At 43.7% G+C, this 13,658-nt stretch overlaps 1 protein-coding gene across 16 annotated transcripts in view; it reads left to right on the forward strand.

Annotated features, from left to right (window-relative positions):
• LOC139373226 (CLIP-associating protein 1-B-like) overlaps positions 1-13,042 on the forward strand; it is a 49,147-nt gene extending 36,105 nt beyond the window's left edge. For 10 of the 16 annotated variants that reach the window (XM_071113484.1, XM_071113487.1, XM_071113485.1 and 7 more), the window contains 13 exons: positions 1,534-1,697; positions 2,285-2,507; positions 2,747-2,848; positions 3,924-4,067; positions 4,595-4,710; positions 5,420-5,561; positions 5,872-6,082; positions 6,466-6,539; positions 6,673-6,840; positions 7,017-7,145; positions 8,862-9,068; positions 9,842-9,958; positions 10,175-13,042. In XM_071113484.1, coding sequence (XP_070969585.1) covers positions 1,534-1,697; positions 2,285-2,507; positions 2,747-2,848; positions 3,924-4,067; positions 4,595-4,710; positions 5,420-5,561; positions 5,872-6,082; positions 6,466-6,539; positions 6,673-6,840; positions 7,017-7,145; positions 8,862-9,068; positions 9,842-9,958; positions 10,175-10,258 — 1,881 coding nt within the window. In that variant the 3' untranslated portion in view covers positions 10,259-13,042. The remainder of the gene's footprint in view (positions 1-1,533; positions 1,698-2,284; positions 2,508-2,746; positions 2,849-3,923; positions 4,068-4,594; positions 4,711-5,419; positions 5,562-5,871; positions 6,083-6,465; positions 6,540-6,672; positions 6,841-7,016; positions 7,146-8,861; positions 9,069-9,841; positions 9,959-10,174) is intronic. The other 6 variants (XM_071113486.1, XM_071113490.1, XM_071113500.1 and 3 more) reach the window with 1 other exon arrangement.
• The last annotated feature ends 616 nt before the right edge of the window (positions 13,043-13,658 follow it).

Genomic DNA, 13,658 nt, shown 5'->3' on the forward strand with positions numbered 1-13,658 from the left:
GGAACGACATTTGTTGGATATTTCAAACTTTTTTAACAAATCAAAAACTGAAAAATTGGGCGTGCAAAATTATTCAGCCCCCTTAAGTTAATACTTTGTAGCGCCACCTTTTGCTGCGATTACAGCTGTAAGTCGCTTGGGGTATGTCTCTATCAGTTTTGCACATCGAGAGACTGACATTTTTTCCCATTCCTCCTTGCAAAACAGCTCGAGCTCAGTGAGGTTGGATGGAGAGCATTTGTGAACAGCAGTTTTCAGTTCTTTCCACAGATTCTCGATTGGATTCAGGTCTGGACTTTGACTTGGCCATTCTAACACCTGGATATGTTTATTTTTGAACCATTCCATTGTAGATTTTGCTTTATGTTTTGGATCATTGTCTTGTTGGAAGACAAATCTCCGTCCCAGTCTCAGGTCTTTTGCAGACTCCATCAGGTTTTCTTCCAGAATGGTCCTGTATTTGGCTCCATCCATCTTCCCATCAATTTTAACCATCTTCCCTGTCCCTGCTGAAGAAAAGCAGGCCCAAACCATGATGCTGCCACCACCATGTTTGACAGTGGGGATGGTGTGTTCAGCTGTGTTGCTTTTACGCCAAACATAACGTTTTGCATTGTTGCCAAAAAGTTCAATTTTGGTTTCATCTGACCAGAGCACCTTCTTCCACATGTTTGGTGTGTCTCCCTGGTGGCTTGTGGCAAACTTTAAACGACACTTTTTATGGATATCTTTAAGAAATGGCTTTCTTCTTGCCACTCTTCCATAAAGGCCAGATTTGTGCAATATACGACTGATTGTTGTCCTATGGACAGAGTCTCCCACCTCAGCTGTAGATCTCTGCAGTTCATCCAGAGTGATCATGGGCCTCTTGGCTGCATCTCTGATCAGTCTTCTCCTTGTATGAGCTGAAAGTTTAGAGGGACGGCCAGGTCTTGGTAGATTTGCAGTGGTCTGATACTCCTTCCATTTCAATATTATCGCTTGCACAGTGCTCATTGGGATGTTTAAAGCTTGGGAAATCTTTTTGTATCCAAATCCGGCTTTAAACTTCTTCACAACAGTATCTCGGACCTGCCTGGTGTGTTCCTTGTTCTTCATGATGCTCTCTGCGCTTTTAACAGACCTCTGAGACTATCACAGTGCAGGTGCATTTATACGGAGACTTGATTACACACAGGTGGATTGTATTTATCGTCATTAGTCATTTAGGTCAACATTGGATCATTCAGAGATCCTCACTGAACTTCTGGAGAGAGTTTGCTGCACTGAAAGTAAAGGGGCTGAATAATTTTGCACGCCCAATTTTTCAGTTTTTGTTTTGTTAAAAAAGTTTGAAATATCCAATAAATGTCGTTCCACTTAATGATTGTGTCCCACTTGTTGTTGATTCTTCACAAAAAAATACAGTTTTATATCTTTATATTTGAAGCCTGAAATGTGGCAAAAGGTCTCAAAGTTCAAGGGGGCCGAATACTTTCGCAAGGCACTGTATGTATAGCCTATTGTTGACTGGCTGGGTGGTCACTGTGTCAGGTGTTCAGCATGTTTCTGGAGACCCTGGTAGACTTCATCACCCTGCACAGAGAGGACCTGCAGGACTGGCTGTTTGTCCTGCTCACCCAGCTGCTGAAGAAGATGGGAGCTGACCTCCTGGGTTCCGTACAGGCCAAGGTCCAGAAGGCTCTGGACGTCACCAGGTCAGAACTAAAGCCCCATCTCTATTAGCGTTTTCACACAGGTGTTGTTGATTTTTCTTCCCTCCACTTTTTGCTTTTCAGCACGATTCCACCCACTATGGTGGATGTGTAACCAGGCCAGCTCAGTACAGCTTCTTTTGGCTCTGCTTGGTAGTGTGAAAAGCCCTTAGATGTTGCTTTTGTCTGTTTGTAGAGTTTCTAGTGCAGGGTTCCCCTCATGTTTGTCCCCCCATGTTTTTTTTTTTGCATTTTCATTGTTGGACATAAGGTCCAGGTGATTTTAATTTGGGAAATCTGTTCCCAAGTGTTTCCACACATAAACGAAAGACACGTGATAATATACAAATGAGGTTTGAAATGATTATGTTTTAGTTAAATATTATATCGGTTTGGGCTTCTTCCAGATAATTTGCCTTCTACAAATAATTTGTAATTGGGTACCGGCCCCACGACAATCCACGCAAGAAAAAAAAACGTCCCTTGCCTGAATCTAGCTGCTAGCTTGAATCTAGCTTGATCCCTGTTCTAGTGGATCAATCCCGCTCATCTCATGCCCTTTTCTATTTCTTTTCCTCTCTCTTTCCCAGGGACTCGTTCCCGTTCGACCAGCAGTTTAACATCCTGATGCGTTTCATCGTGGACCAGACCCAGACCCCCAACCTGAAGGTCAAGGTGGCCATCCTGAGGTACATTGAGTGCCTGGCCCGTCAAATGGACCCCGCAGACTTTGTCAACTCCAGCGAGACGCGCCTGGCCGTCTCCCGCATCATCACCTGGACCACGGAACCAAAGAGCTCCGATGTCCGGAAGGTGGGTCGAGTTGTGTTTTGTTTCCATAGCAACAGCGTCAGACTTTTTTTATTTTATTGACTTTGTATTTCACAGGGACAATGCACATTAATCAGCATTTCTGTAAATTTTCAACTGATCAGCCGAAGCTCTAAAATAACTATTGTTTGCTGGCTTTATCCCTTTTTTGGTTGTTTTTATTTTTGTATTTTAAACGGATAATTTCCCCACCCTACCCGTCGGTCGACCCCCAACCCCAGAGTTTCCACCATAGCTGGGCAGGTGAGGAGTTGTCAGGCAGGCCCAGCACCACCGTAGCCTCTCTACCTGGAGAGGGGAACGTGGAGGAGAGGTGCAAGCAGGTAGTAGAGCCCCCCGACCCATCAGTCAGCTGCACGGTCTGCAGTCTGCCTCACATAACTTCCTCAAGCCTGGGCTCTCTGTCTCTAACCCAACTTCGCCTTGCTGGCAGACACAGAGTTGTTTCTGCTTTATAACTGGGGATGTAAAGGACAGTGCAGGGGTGGGAATGGGGACTGAAATGGCTCTGAATGAGCCAGAACACTTGTTTCTGCTTTCAAAGTTTTCTTCATAATGAGTGAATGTTAAAGGGGCAATCAGCAGTTGAAAAGATAACAAGGTGTTGACCCCACCACTGTTTTGCTAAAAAAAAGACAAGAGATTTGGCTGGAGAAATGCAACCACTCTCAAATTCATAGACCGAGCTGGGGATGCAAGGACTAACCATCCATGATATCAAAATGATAGTTTTAACTGTGTTTTGAGGCTATACCGTGTTTGTTTTAAGTTGACTTTGTTTACAAACAATGGAGTTAAACAAGCTAATATTTGGGTACGTATAATTCATTTATAAGTCAAACAGTTTATGTCGCAACTGCAGATTGCCCCTTTAAGCGACGGGGTGGGAATGGGCAACACGATGGCTCTGAATGTGCGGTAATATTGTGTTTTTCTAATAGCCTGTGCTGCTGTTACTTGTTACTCATAGTTCTTGTTTATCTGCAGTGACCAGGTTTGGTTGACCAACATGCATGGAATTTCACCCGAGAGCATTGCGATGCTGGTTCTTGAACTGGTTTACGAGAACTGACATTGGTTCTAACTCGCCTGACTAACTGAATGCTAGCTGAACCTCAACAAATGTGTGCTTCTGTATTTCCGTGCGGTGCATATGGATCATGTGTTCGCCAGTACGTTGACTGATGTGACTCATGGTTCTGTGAGAGCAGAATGGGCTTGTCGAAAAGTTCCCTCTCTTCTCTAAGGGCCAAACATTACCTTGAAATGCAGGTAATGCATTACCTTGAAATGCACTGTTGCGTGATATCGCATATCAATGTTAGTGGGGGGAAAGTGAACACCCTCTTTGATGATGACCTCTAACCTTTGACCTCGCTGTGACCCTTTAATCCCCAGGCGGCCCAGGTGGTTCTGATCGCCTTATTTGAGCTGAACACCCCAGAGTTCACCATGCTGCTGGGGGCCCTGCCCAAGACCTTCCAGGACGGAGCCACTAAACTGCTGCATAGCCACCTGCGTAACTCCAGCAACACCGGAATGGTAAGACCTGACTCTGACGTTCACGTCTAATCAACGTCATCGAGAGGATGAGACTGAGCAGGGCTAAACTGGCTGGATCCCAAATATCTACTCACCACGAGAAGAAGAGTAGGGAATTTGCTCAGGAAGGTCCTCTTCTCACTGGCACCGTTAGCCATCAACATAAACCTTGCTTGCTGTAACATGGACAATTGTAACCTAAACATACTGGGATAGCATCAAATTATTAAGCAATAAAGACCGAGGAGGTGTGGTATATGGCCAATATACCACGGCTAAGGGCTGTTCTTAGAGTGTCTGGATACAGCCCTTAGCCGTGGTATAATGGCCATATATCACAAACCTTGAGGTGCCTTATTGCTATTTTAAACTGGTTACCAATGTAATTAGAGCAGTAAAAATATATGTTTTGGCATACCTGTGGTATATGGGCTGATATACTATGGCTGTCAGCCAATCAGCATTCAGGGCTCGAACCACCTAGTTTATAATGTACTGTACCTGCTCCGATTCTGTGTGATCCGCAGGCTTCTCCCAGTAGCACCATGGGACGGACTCCTCCCCCGCCTCGCCACCCCAGCAGTCGCAGCAGCCCCCTCACCTCTCCCACCAACTGCTCCCGTGGGGGCGCGCTCTCTCCCAGGTAGGTCTGACGTAATCTTTTAATACCTGGTCCCCAACACACTGTAGAAGTTGGTTACATCACTACTAACTTAACTAACAACGACAACAAGTAGTCCCCCCCCCCCCCGCTCGGCTCTGTTCCCTCCTCACGTCTCTCTTTTTCTCCCTCGCGCCTCTATCCCCCCTTTTCTTTCCCTCCCTCCTTCCTTCCCTCCCTTGCTGGCACATTACAGTCGGCTATGGGGTTGGAGTGCCGATGGCCTGTCAAAGTACCCCCCTCCCTTCCCTTCTCCTCTCTCCTCCACTGTTGCTGCCCCCTCCCTGAAGACCCTACGAAGTGCTTACTCTCCCAGGTACATTGTCACATAGCTGACTTGATTTGTCCCTACCCCACGGTCTCTTTTGTTTTTCCTTTCACTTCATTCTTTAATTTTTTTTTCCATTCCGCAGCAGCAATCTGTGCTCTCATGTGCCCACATTTCGGGGGATTCACCACATTAACACCTTGACTCCCCAGTCTGTTCCACACTGTCTCTGTCTACACCTACTGTTATGCACGGTTGATCTTTTACATGAGAAACTGCTTGAAATGACATCTTTACGGACTAGGTAAACAAAATGGCGTCATTTCAACCAGTTTTTTCCCCCGCTTTTGCCCACTGGGCAGATGTCTTCTTCCTGTGGTGGTGATGTAAGTGTCATACTTGATTAATAACCCTCCCCTGAAGCATGTTGGAGTACGACACAGAGAACCTGAACACCGATCAGATTTATAGCTCCCTGCGAGGCGTCACTGAGGCCATACAGAACTTCAGCTTCCGCAGTCAGGAGGACCTCATGGAGCCGGGCAGAGGCAAGAGAGAGGACACGGTGAGGGGCTTTGGCAATTCCCTACTATTCTCCACTCACTCACTCACTCACTCACTCACTCACTCACTCACTCACCCCCCCTCATTGATTTAAAATATTTGGGTTGGTGTTAGAATGGACTAGAGGGAGTGTCTTCCCACAGCCCATTCCTTTTAAATCCAGAGGGGGGAGTGAACAAGTGCACTTGTTTGGCAAATGTTCTCTCTGGTGAATATTTTTATCTTCTCTAGAATGGACATGCGTTTAGTTATTTTTCTAAAACTCTACGTTTGTTATGTTACGTTTTAACATTAGTCTTGTTTCTCCTCAGCCGGGTGTTGGACCAGCATCACACTCTGGTGCCGACGTGGTGGAGGGGCCCGGGGGTCGCACGGCCCTGGACAACAAGACCTCCCTACTCAACACCCCCTCCCCGCGTTCCTTCTACAACCCCTACAACTACACAGACACCATCAGCGCCTACGACAAGGCTGCCCTGAAAGAAACGGTGTACGAGGACGACGTGGAGCAACTTCGAGATGGTGAGGCTGTCTCAAGGGTCTGAAATGGCACCTTTTGTTCCCTATGTAGTGCACTACTTTTGACCACCCTATTCCTTACATAGCTCTGGTCAAAAGTAGTGAGCTATATAGGGATAGGGGGCCATTTTGGATGGTCATAAAACATTTTAAGCAATAAGGCCCATGTGTCGTGTATATAACACAAACCACTGAGGTGCCTTATTGCTGATATAAACTGGTCACCTACGTCATTAGAGCAGTAAAAATACATGTTTTGTCATACCCGTGCTGTACGGTTGTCAGCCAATCAGCATTTAGGGCTTGGACCACCCTGTTTATAATAGGCTATATATTAGCTGTAAGGTAAGACTCCCCCACCCCCCTCTCAACCATCTACCTCGCAGGCCGCCAAGAGTGTGGTGGAGAAAACAAGATGCTGCACACCAAGAACAGTTCCCCTGCGGAGCAGCTGGAACTGGTGATTGATTGAATTCATTTAACAACAATATTTTCAGTGTTTTACTATAGCTACATAATCCTATCAAATTCCATTTAGTGATCTATATGTAATTCTATGGACACTGACTAATATCTATTGTGGTCGTTGAAAGGCGGGTGAGCTGCTGAAGGAGCTGTCTAACCCCAGTGAGAGGCCAGAGGAGAGGAGGGGAGCCCTGTTGGAGCTGCTGAAGATAGCCCGGGAGGACAGCCTGGCAGTGTGGGAGGAACACTTCAAAACCATGCTGCTCCTGCTGCTGGAGACCCTGTCAGACCAAGATGTAAGGACTCTGGAGGAAAAGATAAATGGATAGATGGATGGATGGATGGAGAGATAAAGTAAACTCCTGCCCTGGGAGCAATGCCACAATCTGATGTTTTAATCCATTGTTTTTCATTCCACTGTCTCTGAATGGTTGGTTCTGAGCATGTCGTGTCCTTTTCCCCCAAACTGCAGCACACCATCCGGGCCCTGGCACTACGAGTGCTGAAGGAAATCTTACGTAACCAGCCGGCCCGCTTCAAGAACTATGCAGAGCTCACCATTATGAAGACTCTGGAGGCACACAAAGACTCCCACAAAGAGGTAGCGCTCACTCGCTGTCTCTGTTTATGAGGCTCTGCTTTAGAGGACATGCTAAGTCTACACATCTTGAGTTAATAGCCTCGCCTGTACCAGTCAAAAGTCTTAGAACACCTACTCATTCAAAGGGTTTTTCTTTATTTTTGCTATTTTCTACATTGTGGAATAATAGTGAAGACATCAAAACTATGAAATAACACATATGGAATCATGTAGTAACGAAAAAGGTGTTAAACAAATCAAAATATATTTTATATTTGAGATTCTTCAAAGTAGCCACCCTTTGCCTTGATGACAGCTTTGCACACTCTCGGCATTCTCTCAAACAGCTTAATGAGGAATGCTTTTCCAACAGTCTTGAGGGAGTTCCCACATATGCTGAGCTGCTTTTCCATCACTCTGTGGTCCAATTTATTCCAAACCATCTCAATTGGGTTGAGGTTGGGTAATTGTGGAGGCCAGGTCATCTGATGCAGCACTCCATCACTCTCCTTCTTGGTCAAATACCCCTTACACAGTCTGGAGGTGTGTTTTGGGTCATTGTCCTGTTGAAAAACAAATTAATAAGCACAGACCAGATGGGATGGGGTATCGCTGCAGAATGCTGTTTTAGCCATGCTGGTTAAGTGTGCCTTGAATTCTAAATAAATCACCAGCAAAGCATCCCCACACCATTACACCTCCTCCATGCTTCACGGTGGGAACCACACACGTGGAGATCATCCGTTCAACTACTCTGCGTCTCACGAAGACACAGTGGCTGGAACCAAAAATCTCAAATTTGGACTCATCAGACCAAAGGACAGATTTCCACCAGTCTAATGTCTGTTGCTCATGTTTGGTGGCCCAAGAAAGTATTTTCTTCTTATTGGTGTACTTTAGTAGGGGTTTCTTTGCAGAAGTTCAACCCTGAAGGCCTGATTCTCCTCTGAACAGTTGATGTTGAGATGTTTCTGCTACTTGAACTCTGTAAAGCATTTATTTACGCTGCAATTTGTGAGGCTGGTAACTCCAATGAACTTATCCTCTGCAGCAGAGGTAACTCTGGGTCTTCCTTTCCTGTGGAGGTCCTCATCAGAGCCAGTTCCATCGTAGCGCTTGATAGTTTTTGCGACTGCACTTGAAGAAACTTTAAAAGTTCTTGAAATTTTACGTATTAACTGACCTTCGTGTCTTAAAGTTATGATGGACTGTCATTTCTACTTGCTTATTTCAGCTGTTCTTGCCATAATATGGACTTGGTCTTTTACCAAATAGGGCTTTCTTCTGTATACCACCCCTACCTTGTCACAACACAACTGATTGGCTCAAGAAATTCCACAAATTAGCTTTTAACAAGGCACACCTGTTAATTGAAATGCATTCCAGGTGACTGACTACCTCATGAAGCTTGTTGAGAGAAGGCCAAGAGTGTGCAAAGCTGTCATCAAGGCAAAGGGTGGCTACTTTGAAGAATCTCAAATATAAAATCTAGTTTTATTTGTTTAACACTTTTTGTTTGTTTAACACTACATGTGTTATTTCATAGTTCTTCGGTCTTCACTAATATTCTACAATGTTGAAAATAGTCAAAATAAAGAAAAACCCTTGAATGAGTAGGTCTGTCCAAACTTTTGACTGGTACTGTACATGTACCCTTCTCTGCCAATAAACCAAAATGAATCCATTCCATGATCAACCATTTCACCCTCCTCACTCTACCCTTCCCTCTCTACCCAGGTTGTGCGGGCAGCAGAGGAGTCAGCCTCCACCCTGGCTGGCTCCATCCACCCAGAGCAGTGTATCAAGGTGCTGTGTCCCATCGTCCAGACGGCTGACTACCCCATCAACCTGGCTTCCATCAAGATGCAGACCAAGGTGATCGAACGCATCACCAAGGAGTCACTCCACCAGCTGCTGCCTGACATCATACCAGGACTACTGCAGGTAAAAAGGGCTTTATAGGTCAAGTTGAATGATTGGTTAGTCCATTGGTTGATTTATTGATGTGCTTACTGATTGGTGGACACGGAATAGAAGCACTTGAAATGTATCTACTTCAAATAGAAGCACTTGATATGCATCTACTTCCAGTAAAGTGTTGATGCTTGGGGTTTAGTTACATAAGATAATGACTTTCTGTCCTTGGGATTATGCCACACTGTCTAGACACTGAGTATATACAAAACATTAAGGACACCTGCTCTTTCCGTGATATAGACTGACCAGGTGAATGCTATGATCCCTTATTGATGTCACCTGTTGAATCCACTTCAATCTGTGTAGATGAAGGGGAGGAGGCAGGTTGTAGAAGGAATGTTAAGTCTTGAGACATGGATTGTGTATGTGTGCCATTCAGAGGGTGAAGGGGCAAATAAAAAATATTGAAGTGCCTTTGAACAGGGTATGGTAGTAGGTGCTTGGCGCACCGGTTTGTGTCAAGAACTGCAACGCTGCTGGGTTTTTCACACTCAACAGTTTTCCGTGTGTATCAAGAATGGTCCACCACCCAAAGGACATCAAGTCAACTTTACACAACTGTGGGAAGCATTGGAGTCAACATGGGCCAGCATCCCTGTGAAACGCTTTCGAGACCTTGTCGAGTCCATGCCCCGACGCAAAGGGGGGGGGGGGCTGAAACTCAATATTAGGAAGGTGTTCCTGATGTTTGCTGTACTCGGTGTATGTCTAATATTGTTCTGATGTCTCTCTGTGTACAGGGGTATGACAACACAGAGAGCAGTGTGAGGAAGGCCAGTGTGTTCTGTCTGGTGGCTGTCTACTCTGTCATCGGTGAAGAGCTGAAGCCCTACCTGGCCCAGCTCACAGGAAGCAAGGTACGCTACCCTCTCATCTCAGCGCCCTGTCTGGGTCGTCTCAAATGGCACCCTATTCCTTATGTAATGCACTAGGAAATAGGATGCCATTTAGGATGCAGACAATGTCTTTAACTCCCTTCTTTTTTTTTTCAAGATCTACTGGTTGCAGAATGTTTTTCAATATCTTGAAACGTCATGTGTTGGTTTCATTCAGCATCTTTACTATCCCATCAGATGAAGCTGCTGAACTTGTACATAAAGAGAGCCCAGACATCCACCAGCAACAGCAGCAGCTCTTCAGACATCTCCTCATACTAATGAGCATGGCCCTCCGGCTTCATCCATGTGTGTGCAGGTACATACAGTACAGGGTTATGTTCATAGGGCACCAAACAGTGCAAAACAGAATGAAACAGGAAGGGACTACCTGGACTACTGGTCCAATAAGAAACACTAATTTTCTTTTCTTTTTACCGTTTTGAAATATTTTCCATGGCGTGCCCTAATGAGCGTGACCCAGATAGGGAAACAGTTGTGCCTCAATCTTTCTTTCCAGACCTCCTTGTCGTTTTAATGTATTCTAATAAAGGCTGTAGGCTGTTCCTGGTTGGGAAACCCTATGCCTGTTGCAATCAGTATTTTATTTCCTGCTGTTTTGTCGTCTTGTAAATACGTTTATTCCACCTTTTTTATTAAGATACACTACTTCAGACCTAGTCGAATGAATGTAAAGAGCTTTGAATGAAACCGGAGTCCTTTTTAAACCGTCTGAAAGGATTTAATGTTGATGGAAGCAGAGTGTCGCTCTGCACACGACCGCCTCATTGCCTCTGTTCCTTCTCGCGATGGACAGATGGGCTTATTTGGAAACGTGCTATTTGTAAAGGGGCAGTTTAAAAATGACGATTTTGATCGTAATTGTTCTGTAGTATTTGCCGTCTGAAGAATTTGTTCTTAGTGACGATGCTATGTTTTTAAGCCTGTATTTTAAAGAATAATTCTTGTGAAGCGATAGAATTTCTTAGTTAGTGAGAATCTAAAAAAAAAAAACTGTTCATTTCCATTAGTGGGAGAAGATCATTTGGCTGGCCAATGATTAGTACATGCAGTGAAAAGCTGTGTTGTAAACTGCTTCTGTGTGTAACACCTGTGTTTTGACTGTGGTTTGGGCCCAACAACTAGTGAAGGAATGTTTTCCTTTTTCACAAGGATTACAGTCTCACCCTTCATACATTATTATTATGGATGGGGAGTTATTGGTTGAGTTGGTGGCGTTTTGAGTCTGCTGTTCTTTGTGCTTTAACATTCGGGCCACATTGTAATGAGTCAAAACTACTGGGATCTGAAGTTTTCTTGCAAATATAAGAGTCCTAGAATTTTCAAATGTGAAATATTTAGTCTGAAATCGAAATATGGGCAGTACCTATTCGTCACATAGTAGAAAGACAATGACAATCTGACATATTAGTCGATAATCTTAAGGACATTTTAAGTGCCAGTGCAAATATTATTATTTTTTACAATTTAAAGACAGGGGGAAAAAAATATGTATTTTAAATTGAATCCAGCAATAATGAATTAGTTACATAAAATCCAACTACTTGGATGAACCTTTTTTGTCAAAGCACTGTAAATGACCATTGTAAGTTAAACCATCCTTGTTTGAAATGTATAGATGTCATTTTTATGCGCACCTATGAAATGTTACTGCTGCTTTAGAAATACTAATCATGGCGTTAAACCTAATGTATTTTACTCTCCTTATTATGAATGTTAAAGGTACAGTTGTTTCGGTTAGAACAGGAATTCAGAGTTGGGGTCAATTCCATTTCAATTCAGTCCATTCAGAAATTCCAATTCCCAATTTTCCTCAATGATTGTCTATGGGGATAAAAAATGAAATTGCAATTTCAGTTTACTTCCTGATTTGATTGAAAGGAATTGAGCCCATCCCTTGTTAAAAGTCCAAGGGCCTTACTGTTTCTGTAGTACAGTTTCACTACATTGACTGTTAAAATGTACTGTAGCAGTGCACAATGTTTCTCTTTTTCTCAAATGTGAGAACTCAGCAATTTTATCAGCTATGGCTATGACCAAGTACAAAATGTTGTCAAATACAAACACAGTATTTCTTTTGTTAGACTTGCCTGTTGCAATTGAATCACAAATGAAACTCAAAATGAGTGTTTTGTACAGTACTTTTAATCATTGATTCACAGACTTGTTATTGAAAGAGAGTCTGAGAGAGACCTCGTTTGCATGCGAGGGAACATGCAATATTATACCCAGCAACCTCAATGATTAACTAACATTCCCAACTGCGACTTTATGTTGAAGAAACGTTGCTTCTAATCTATGAATGTCTGGTCAGCTTGTATTATATAACACACACACTATTGATATCCATCACAGCTACCAAGCTAGGGCTGATTTAACAGACCAAACATTGTATACTGTAATTGTATGCTGTGTGCACACACTGGCCTGTATCAAAAACCAAACCCTATTATCCTCAAGCCATGTATCTTGAGTATGTATTTGCTTGTGCCTTGTTTTAGTTTTTTTACAGTATACCTGCAATATTAATCCATACTAATAGCTTCTGAATACTGCTTTTGAATTGGTGTTTTTTTTGCCCCTATTTCGAAATGCTGTATTATACATCATGAATTAGACAGGAAAGGTGTTGCGTCGAAGACCAAGGTTATGTCCCAAGTGGCACCCGATTCCCTACCCAGTGCACTACTTTTGACCAGAGCCTTGTGGGATCCGGTCAAAAGTAGTGCCCTATATAGGGCATAATGTTCCATCTGGGATGCATCCCAAGGCTGCTGTAAATAAAGCCAATAGTTTAATGGCAGTATTTTCCCACAGATGTAATATTGGCTTGGCTGTTCTATTTCTTGTGAACCATTTACAATGCATGCTTCTTCTGTTTAGCTTCAGTCATTGTTTTATCCCTCCCGTACCTATATTTATATGCCGTCTGTTATATTTTCTGTGTGTTATGACTGTACACATTTCATGTTTTGTTCACTTCTTTCACCCGTGATAGAATTTGTTGAAATTTAAACTTGAAATAAACCAACTTCAGTCCCTGTCTGAAGCGTGTAATCACATGTTGTATATTTGAAGTATAAATTGAGAGCAGATATACAGTATCTTCCCGAGAATGTGGGAGAAAAAACATCTCCTGCAGGACATGGGAATAGCAGCAGATGGCGCTCTTTGCATTTTCTTGAGAGGAAAAAAGCATCCTCTGTGTATTTATTGAATTTTTTTTTTTGAAATAATTTTGGGTGCAAAAGTAGGCTACCACGGTCCTCTGCTTCTAACCGCTTTCCTTCCATTGAAAACGAATGGGAAGTGGCGTTTCACTGCGCGGCACCGCGTGCTAGTGTACACTGCATTAGAGGAGGCAAACTGAAAGTTGAATTGAACAGTTATTAGCTGTCCTGCTGCTCTTATGGGCTCACAGGTGCACCGTAGCCTTCCCCAATCAGGGGTAGGATAGAGGGCACAGACCATTACACTAGGGATGTGGTGAATCAGCAATGAGACCGCAGACGCTCATTTGTCACTGCCGCATCCTTGGTTTGTGTGCGTTCTCCAGTCATCTGAAGACTCACCAATAAAGAGTGGAAAAACACTATCGCCACCTGCATCATTAGTGATCAAAAAAAAGAAAGTGTTAGTAGGCTGGCCAGCTTTGAAGTGG

The sequence above is a fragment of the Oncorhynchus clarkii genome, chromosome 18, assembly GCF_045791955.1.
Source record: "Oncorhynchus clarkii lewisi isolate Uvic-CL-2024 chromosome 18, UVic_Ocla_1.0, whole genome shotgun sequence".
NCBI lineage: Eukaryota > Metazoa > Chordata > Actinopteri > Salmoniformes > Salmonidae > Oncorhynchus > Oncorhynchus clarkii.